Raw genomic sequence first — 10141 nt, 5'->3', positions numbered from 1 at the left:
CTAAAATGCATCAGAGCTTTCGAAACTTCTGGGGCCCCAGCACCTTAACCTCTAAATTTTGTCAACTTCAAGTCTAGTTATGAGTTTTTTTCTAGCAAGGCAAGCTTATGATTCCTGAGATATTTCTTACGAAATCATATTGATAAATGCTTAGTATGGTCTATTAGTAATGTTTTTAGGTCAATTTAGACAGAGTAGGTTATTTTATCTTCATTGTAGGGCTCAAAATGAGGTTTGTGGCTCCATTTCCACATATTTTTTCTCTCTTTTTGGCCAACAATGGCTCTTGTTTGTAAAGGCTGCAGACCCCTACTGTAACTCATACATTGGGTTCACTCTAAAACATCTGGGAGGACTGTGCTTAAGGACTTGTTGCTCTGGTTAGAGTTCTAACTGATCTAGTCTTAATATCAAATCAGCAATAATCAAACACAGCAAACAGAGTTATGTACAGGGTACTTTATTAAGCTTCCATTCATTTCTTTATATCCAACTAACACCTTTCAATGTTAAGAAATATATGTTTTTTTTAAAAGCATTTGCTACAACATTTAAGAGAAAGAGTAAGTAAGGAACATCTTGATTTAACTGTTATTCTTACACATCAATTGCATGAAAAATGCATCAATGCAGCCAGGGAATCCTCTAATTTACATATCTGTGTGATTTTAAATTGTGTATCAAAACTCCAGAATACTAATACTGTATATCAAGTTTGTTTGGAACTTTGCTTCACCAGCATTGAGATAAAAGACATCATGTCAACAATCTGCCTTCATGTCACTTACTTTGACTTTTAAAAGTCAAAACACACGAACAGACGGACTTGATGCAATATGTCAAGTATGAAAGATGAATACACAGATTCTGTGACAAATTAAATTTGGCTTGCCACATATGATTTTTGGTAACACTTTACAATAACCAACTAAGTAATGTTTTTAGATGGTTTATAGATCAAATATTAACCATTTACAAAGTTCTATACATATTTAATCTTTAAATGTTTTAAACTAATTTCTTAACGGTATATGAATCATTTCAAAATCATTAATATACTTAATATGGTGTTAAAAATGTTATGAGTGTAACTATAAACTATTAATAAACTTAATTATAATTTATTGGTTTGTTAATGGTAAATTAACTATAAACGAACATTAATATACCATCTGTTTGCCATTTATAAATGGTTTAGTTAGTTAAACATTAATAAATTATGTATTTACCATTCTAAATGGTCTATATACGGTTTATAAATGATGATTAAACTTTAATAAACTATCTGTTTACCATTAATAAATGATGGTTATTGTAAAGTGTTACCTGATTTTTTTTTAGCTCTTACTTTTTTCTAGCCCCTTCCTGTGGTGAGAACAATTAATAGAGGAAGAACTGAATGACAGCATCAAGCGGGGAAGGAGCTTATAGCAACTTCAGGAAAGTCAGAGTTCATACTCGGTGCGGAGGATTCAGAAGGGTCTAATGACTGTTATATGGTCCAGAGGGACGGATGTTCATTTTAAAAACGACAGTTATTGCAGCTTTAAATCTTGCTTAACCTAAATGACATTTAATCAACAAATTGTAAAATATTTTAAATGTTCTGATCCTTAGCTTTTCCAGCCTACATTTAGGAGGAATCATCTTAGGAATCACTACGAGCATGTCCTAATGTGCTGTACTACATGACAATATATCACATTTAAATATTACATTCAAATAAGCATAATTTTTGACATAAGTAAATAACAAATATAATAAGCAAATATAATACAACGCAGCCATAAATGGCAGTAATTTCATTAGCACATTAACAACGTAAGCAAGGAAACATGAATGCCAGTAAATACATTTCAATGTTGATATTTGCAAATAGCATTAGAAATTATACTCTCCAATCAAACTGCAAGTGTGTTGCTGTTTGAGAGCTGTGCTACAGTGGCTACAGTCGTTATTCTCCAGTGAAGGTTGGGTTCTGCACAGTGGTGGTGGCGTCCTGGAACAGTGGGTTGTCAGCCTGGCAACAGAGAAATACCAATGATTAGCCCTTTTTTCATGATATATTTTTTTAATATTGTCTTGAAGTCACTGAAGAGAATAGAACAAGCAAACTACAAAAGCACACACAGTTTCACAACCTGCTGGGTGAGAGGATTAGATCAAAACCTGTGCTGCAATTTTGATTTTTTTTTTTTTTTTTTATTTAAGTTTTTTCCCACTGAATCCTTATTACTTATTTCCAATCAAACTATTCCTGTGTTTGTGTTTTTCAAATTTACTTGTTGGAGCCTCCAGGGGATCAACCAAGTCATAAAAAGGAAAAACATTTTCCCAGATTTGAAAAAACAAATATCTGACATTGCACTGATTTAAGAATTGGTTTATTGGTTTAATGAAACCCTGTGGATCAACCCTCCTCCGCAAACATTAATTCTGAGATTGTGGGCTGTCCTTAACTATTTATGCACTGGGCTGATAGATACATAGCAACAGATTAATCTTAACCCTTTATCGGGTAAAGAACTATATTTGGTAACTTCAGTGGATATCAAAATGAGGTCCCCATGTCTCTCTGTTTGGTCGTAGAACCACATGGATTTCTTCCAGGTAATCAGCAAAGATCAGGCTACATCACAGACAGTGACAACATGACATCTGACCAATCAGTATGACAATAATATAGTAATATTAACTTTTACTTAAAAAATGTAGAATTTTTTTTTACTAAAATTACTAATAATATTTCGAGAAAAAAGTTGCACATTTACTAAATTAAAGTGGCAAATCTATGCGAAAAGTCACAGATTTACAAGAAAAAAGTGGGAAAAAAGGAACTTTTTTTCTCGCAGATTCACCACCTGAAATGTCATAAATCTGTGCATTTTTTTACGTAGATTTTCCACTTTTATTCTCGTAAACTTTTTTCTCATTACCCCCCTCCCCCGGGTCCATATGTTTTTTTTACACATTCCACAGTCCACATTCTGGCAGTGTATATGTATAATATCCTCCAATATTCTCTAGGCTTGAAATTTGCAAGTATTTCAATGAGTGCCCTATTAAGGGTTAAAGTTATAGATCATATGTTCTATTGCCATCTCTCACATTTCATACTCGATACTAGATAATGTTTTTTACACACAGTCCAGGTCTGTCATGTAGATTTTTTTTGTCATTTACATTTTCATTTAGTTTTTTGAGAAGAACAACAGATTAATGGTACATGGCATCTACAAACCCCAAGCCCCTCCACAGACCCCACAAGACATGGCATAGGAAGAACAGATGACTATACAACCAAGTAAAAATAAAATATGACTTGGTACAGACAAGCTGTCCATATTTGAGTCAAAATCCAGTTTAAAGTGCATGTAATTAGAAAGTGTTTCAATCACTGAGGGCTCTCAGTCATTCCTAATTCTAAACAGGATCTCTGTCAATCTTCATGTAAGTCCAGCAGTCCCGAGAGGTGATCCCATCTTTTATCTTGCCTTTTAACCCATTTAAGGCGGGAAAGCATTACCGCATTTCTACCATTAAAACCGGGAGCGCTCTTGCGTTATTCTACCATTAAAGCCGGACGATACATCGTTTTGTAGTATTTGTAGTTTTTTCCTCCTATTTTGGTATCTTGGCCAATGAAATGCATCAGAATACATGTGGGAGTGTCGCAATGCAACATGGGACTTTTCCAGAACTGAAATCATGGCAGAAGACAACTATAGCGGAGGGAGCTCAGATATAACAGCTATAAGCTCTCAAATAACTGTTTCCCAGTGTCTCAAGATGATTCCTGAAGTGGTGATCAAACCAACTACAATAACAGAAAAGGCAGCTTTTGAAATGCTTGGTATTTGGGACTCGTTCCCTAATAAACATAATTCATGGGTCAGAGGAATCACTATGCTGAGCCATTTCTACAACTACAACTTTATCCCAAAATTGTGTTACTGAAGCACATTTCCATATACAGTGTAAAAAAGTTCCCACATTTGTTTTACATTTCCAACACATTATCATTCATCAGTTTCATCCTGTGTAGTCTCGTTGGAGTGTGGTAGTACCGATGTTGAAATGTTACAATTTCCTTTAGCAGACGCCTTTATCCAAAGCGCTGGACATTTGAGAATTCGTACAACATAAGCAAAGACCATGTCAGAAAACAACACGATGAAGTGCCATGGGTCACATCTGGCTGTGAGGCAGTGCATAAGGACAATGCAAATATATATATTTTTCTTTTCCTTTAACCATGAAGATTATGTGTGAAGGGGTTCAGTAAAGAGCTGGGCCTTTTGTCTCTTCTTGAAGATCAAAAGGGACTCAGCAGAATGGAGTTTGGAAGTTTATTTCACCCCTGGGGAACTACAGAAGAGAAGAGTCTTACTTGAGACGTAAATGGTAAATGGACTGCACTTATAGCAGCAGTAGCAGCAGCTGAGCCAGACACCTTTCATTAGAAGAGCGTGGTGAGTGGGAGGCCGTGCCAGTTGCTGTTATTTAGGCAAGAGACAGGGTTTTGATTGCCAGCAGCAACTGGGACCCAGTGCAGAAATATGAGCAATAGATTGACATGTGCTCTTTTGGGCTGGTTAAAGACCAGACGTACCGCTGTGTTTTGTATCATCTGCAGCAGCTTGAAGATGCATGCAGAGAGAGTTGCTGTAGTCTATATGTGATATTATGAGGGCATGTACCAGAAGTTGTGTTGATTGCTCGGTCAGATAGGGTCTGATCTTCCTAATGTTGTGTAGGGCGAAAAGGCAATTTTGGCCACATAAACCTTGATGGTCAGTTGGTCATCAATCATGACACTCAAGTTCCATGTGTAACAGAGTTATTGGGTGATTCCACTTGCCATGATTTAATCAACCAATACCACCAAGTTATATTAAAGTTTTGTATTTTGATTGGTCAGTGGGCGTCTCCTCTGTATATATACCATTGTACGTGACTGAGCCGTGTCTGTGGTAGGTTGAATCGCACCCAGTCATACACATATTTTGATTATTCATTGTAATTATATTTCATTTTCATACAGTGTTGATGTGATAATGCATATATGCTCCCGTGTAATGTCGCGACATTACACGGGAGCATTCAATCCAATGTACAGAAACTGCTTACCGGTAGATCATGCTAGTTAGCTTAGCATGCTAGGTCGCTAATTTAATTTTATCAATATGTGATTAGGATGACTGGGTGTGTGCGCTGTGCGGTGTCTGTGGCTGACCAGGAATGTCCCCTTTGTGTTACCAGGTACATATTGTGTTTTTGTTTGCATATGTGTTCTATTTTTATCGAAAATTGTGCACGAGGAGCGTGCCCGTGGATGACTGGGTGTGTGTTGTGTGGTGTCTGTGGCTGACCAGGAATGTCCCGTTTGTGTTATCAGAATAAATCTGACCAAAAGACAGCAAGTGTGGATTCTTCTACATTCTTCAAACACAACGCAGAGTCTGCATAGGTTACACATGCAGAGCTTGTGGGCACAAGTTGTGTTGATCCGAGATGAATATCATTGGCTGATATCAGGCCGGACGGGCTAGGATGGAAAGAAGCTCTGTCTTGGAGAGGTTGAGCTGAAGGTGGTGTTCTGTCATCCACATCAACAAGGCAGGCAGAGATACGAGCTGAGACTGTGAGGTTGTTTGGTGGGAAGGACAGGAACAGCTGGATATCATTGGCATAACAGTGGTATGAGAAACCACGATTGTGGATGATTGTGCCAAGTGAAGTGGTATTTACTGAAAACAGAAGCGAGCCTAGCACTGACCTGTGAGGTACCCCAAGGTATAAAATGTGCTGAGAGGAGGATTTTGTGGTTAACAGTGTCAAAAGCAGCAGACCGATCCAGTAGCAGTAGAGCTGATGAGTGACCAGCTGCTCTAGATAAGGCAGAGATTCTGTCATAGACAGTAGTGCAGTCTCAGTAGTGATCCTGCTTAAAGCCAGACTGATTTGGAACTTTCCTCTTGCTTCCCTTACACATTTTCCACACTGACAGAATCTTCAGCCATTTCCCATGTGTAAACCCTGTTCTCAGACCTCCCTGCCACAGTCGTTTCACATTAGATGAATCACCACTTACACAACAGTGATTTGATTTCTAGACTAGTGAAGCCGTGTGGCATTCCTATGATCAATTATGTTCCACAATCCATGATTTGATTCTCTGTAATTACTCTAAATTTAGAGATCACATAGTGTATCATTTGTAAATATCTCCAAAAAGGTTGTTTGCCCTCAAAATGTAAGGTTGTGTGTCGAATCAGCATAAGTGGCATAGTGTGTATGCCACTTGAATTGCATTGCTTCCACAGGTGCTTTTCCAATATAGATGGCAGGATTCTTCCACAAGGATCCATACTTTTGACCATAGTGAGATAACTTTTGTATTTGGTGTACTTTAGTCCATACTTTCCCAGAGTGAACAAGAATTTGATATGTTGTGTTGACTCGTTGAGACAGTCTCTCAATCGGACTAATTGGTTAACATATATTTTCCTCAATATCCATCCAGTCTGCTGTGTTTCCTATTGGCTAAATTGGATATTTCAAATGATCCATAATACAAGCTTGGGTCTGGAAACCCATTCCCCCTCTCTCCTTGAGAGCACATCGTTTGCTCTAGTTTTCCCTTACCATAGAAACTGTTTAAAATGTCAGGCAGTATAGTGATTGACAGTGTCATAACCACATCATTAAACTACAATCTTTTTTCCCCTTTTACAATATTAACCTTTACCCACAGAGTTAGTTTGATCTTCTCCCACTTCTTTAGATTTGTTCGACTGTATTCCAAAACTGGGAAGTTCGCCCAGATTTTGACTGAGCCCCAAATACTTAGAGTCTCAGTAGGAAATAAAGCAGATTCCAGAGTCTCAAGAAATACACACACACGATGTTTTATGTCTTCTATTTTCGTTTTGTTTTTTGTTTTTTTATCTTTTACTGTTGAAATTGTATGGTAGAAATATGTTCAATGGAATGAAATGAAATTAAATGTGTGCTAAATTTGAAAGTTTGATTTAAAAAAAAAGTTTCAAGTATTCTGTAAATAAATATGGGACTACTCTGATGAATAATGGCATTAATTGTGTAAAGAGCACATTACGACTTCGTAATTGCATAAAACTAAAGGTTTGGGACTTAGTACTTGTCAGTCCATCTCCTTTGCTGTACTGCAAATTGGAACTGCTGAATATTTTTCTAAAGAGTTGATCATTTAGCTTCTGAAAGGAGGCATGCTTCACTGCAAAATGCTTGAGGTTGTGGCTCTCATTTGTCTCACCTCTGCCCACTTGGATTTCTTCTTTTCATTTTCAAATTTCTTGAACTCTTTCAGGTCCTTCATGTAGAAAAGCAGCTTGAGTAGCATCAGCAGCAGGAGGCCAATGAGAATCACAGATGCAACGGAGCCTGCGATGATAGCTACGACGTTGGGTGGTTCGGGGCAGTCTGGAAGGAGAGGGATTCATTACAGATGAGTTTAAGCAATGGCAGTTTGGGTTGGCCTATTGGTCCAGATAGACTATTCAACACACATTCAACTTCCATATCAAAATATAGCCTATGTAGCTGAATTTGTAGACTCTCACCTAGTTCTCACTTTACTTGGGTAGTCCAGAAAAAACCCTAGAGATACTAACTGGTTATGCCAGTGATACATTACTTTTTCTGGGGTAAAAGCTAAGGTGCAGTATTGCACTACAAGGCAATAGTCATCTTATGTATTGAAATGGTTTACTTGTTGAATATACTCTGTTGATCATTAGTTAGAAATGAGTTGATTGTTAGAAAGTTCAAAACAGATTAAGGAAATGTTTTAGTCTGACTAATCACAAATGAGATTAGTCTGGAAACCAGACATTCATTTCTCCGTAGAGGAGGCGTGGTTTACGATCCTCCAGAGCCGTTTATTGGGCGCTACGAATGTCTATCAAAAGCGTCTGTGTGTAGCTCTTAGCCAATCGTATCAGTTATACCAGATGTTATACCAGGCTAAAACATCCTTTTTGGTGGTGAAACAGGAGTGTAAAGTCAAACGTTGTTCTTCTTTTAAAATCAACTCTCGCTCTAAACTATTTAAAACGCTGTCTACAGCTAGATCCACGTTAAATCTCATAAATCTGCACATTTTTTCTAGTAGATTTGCCACTTTAATCTCGTAAACATTTTTCCCAAAATATAACCCCCCTCCCCAGGTCCGTATGTTTTTTTTACACATTCTGGCTGTATGTAATGTCCTCCAATATTCTCTAGGGTTGAAATTTGGAATTTGCAAGTATTTCAATGAGTGCCCTATTAAGGGTTAAAAAGAGGCAGCAGGAAGATGATAGGATGACCAAGTATGTGTGTTGCTGAGCTATTGGATATGTGATCAGCTGATGAGAACAGCTGATAACAGGATTGACAGCCCTGGAACAATGACAGAAAGGAAGGTAGCACTTTACAATATCCATCATTTATAAATGGTAAACAGATAGTTTATTAATTAAATGTTTAATCATCATTTATAAACCGTTTATAGGCCATTTAGAATGGTAAATACATAATTTATTACTGTTTAACTAACTTAATCATTTATAAATGGCTAATAGATGGTATATTAATGTAAGTTTATAATTAATTTACCATTAACAAACAATTAAATTATAATTAATAGTTTTAGTTTCACTCATTATTACATGTTTAACACCATATTTAGTATGTTAATGATTTTGAAATGATTCATATACCTTTAAGAAATTGGTTGAAACCATTTAAAGATTAAATATGTATAGCACTTTGTAAATGGTTAACAATTGGTTTGTAAACCATCTATAAACATCACTTAGATGTTATTGTAAAGTGTTACCGAAAGGAAATATAAGTGAGCATGCATAAATGCTGAATGTTTCAGAATAAAACTATGCCAAAGAATGCAAAGAGATGCAGAACTTTTGCCAGAGCTTCATTAAAAACAGGAAGACAGGCAGATATGGCTGCTTAGGGAGGAGCGTGTATATGTCACTCCTCGACAGGGGAGGAAGGAACTGACCTCCTCCACTGTGACAAGTGTCCTTTACAAAGAGATTTACACTTGTGTTGTGTTGCAATGCATTGTTATTTAGCCTTGTTGACGTTCTTGCATTATTAAATTAATTTCTAAAAAGAATTTCCTACTCTAAATTTTAACCAAAAATGGCAAAAGGGAGGAATTTTTCGTTATTCACACAAAAAACGGAAAAACAAAATAATGCACTGTATATGTTTATCCTGTTATTTAACAGCTTTGGATGGAGGGTACATGCACCATGATCGGGTCCTAAAGTCCAAAAAGCAGAACTAATCGCTCCATGAAACAAAATAAACTGTTCTTAAATTTAACTGTTTAACTGCTCTGGAGAGTTTTCTGTATTTTTTCAGCAGCTTACCCCTCTGTTTCAGAATTTCAGCCTTGTAGTTATCCTCTCCGACCAATTGTTCTAGAACAAATGTAATCCAGCAGTTCTCCGGGTCCTTTTGACGGCACTTCTTGCTTTGTTCGGGCAACTGGTCGACCATCTCATGATAAATGCTCTTGCTGCATTGCAAACTGCAGTTTTTTTTAAAGGGACCTAATTCAAAGCCAAGACATTCAATGCAGTTCCTGAAAAACAAGATTAATAACAACAGTTAATAATTTGGTCATAAATCAACAAAGAAGCTCCACTACTGACCTAATACTGAAAGGTATTTTGTTGTAATTGGGCCAATTAAATGTTCAATAATAAATTAAAATACAGGTTGAGTATAATGTTGGACAGCTTACTGTTTGGTCTGACAAGCATCAGGGCAGCCAAGGCATTTCTGGCATCGTGGATGCTGGTATCCCTCCTTACACAAACAGCGGTTACACTCGCATCTCCCTCTGCCATAGCACACAGTGTTGTTGGGGGTAAGACAGAGCTCCTTTGACACCTTGCACTGGCAGGCTGAGCCCTCGTAGCCTGGATCGCATTCACATGTGCCACAGTTGCATCTACCATGTCCTACAAGTTATGATGAATGGAGAGGAGAGTTAGTTTGCTGATATACTTGCTTTTAACTACTCATTACTACCCCACATTATCAATCAATCAATCAATCAATCAATCAATCAGTCAGACTTTAT

The 10141-nt window shown here is 37.1% G+C and overlaps 1 protein-coding gene across 1 annotated transcript in view; it reads right to left on the bottom strand.

Moving 5' to 3' along the window:
- Window positions 1-444: 444 nt before the first annotated feature.
- The window catches only part of itgb2 (integrin, beta 2), a 30853-nt gene continuing 21156 nt past the window's right edge, over window positions 445-10141 (bottom strand). Inside the window, exons 13-16 of the mRNA XM_059343088.1 lie at window positions 9800-10019; window positions 9423-9637; window positions 7298-7464; window positions 445-2020 (exon numbers count right to left, since the gene is read on the bottom strand). Coding sequence (XP_059199071.1) covers window positions 1955-2020; window positions 7298-7464; window positions 9423-9637; window positions 9800-10019 — 668 coding nt within the window. The 3' untranslated portion in view covers window positions 445-1954. The remainder of the gene's footprint in view (window positions 2021-7297; window positions 7465-9422; window positions 9638-9799; window positions 10020-10141) is intronic.

The sequence above is a fragment of the Centropristis striata genome, chromosome 10, assembly GCF_030273125.1.
Source record: "Centropristis striata isolate RG_2023a ecotype Rhode Island chromosome 10, C.striata_1.0, whole genome shotgun sequence".
NCBI classification, from domain to species: Eukaryota; Metazoa; Chordata; class Actinopteri; order Perciformes; family Serranidae; genus Centropristis; species Centropristis striata.
This window is presented reverse-complemented; position numbering and strand designations above follow the sequence as displayed.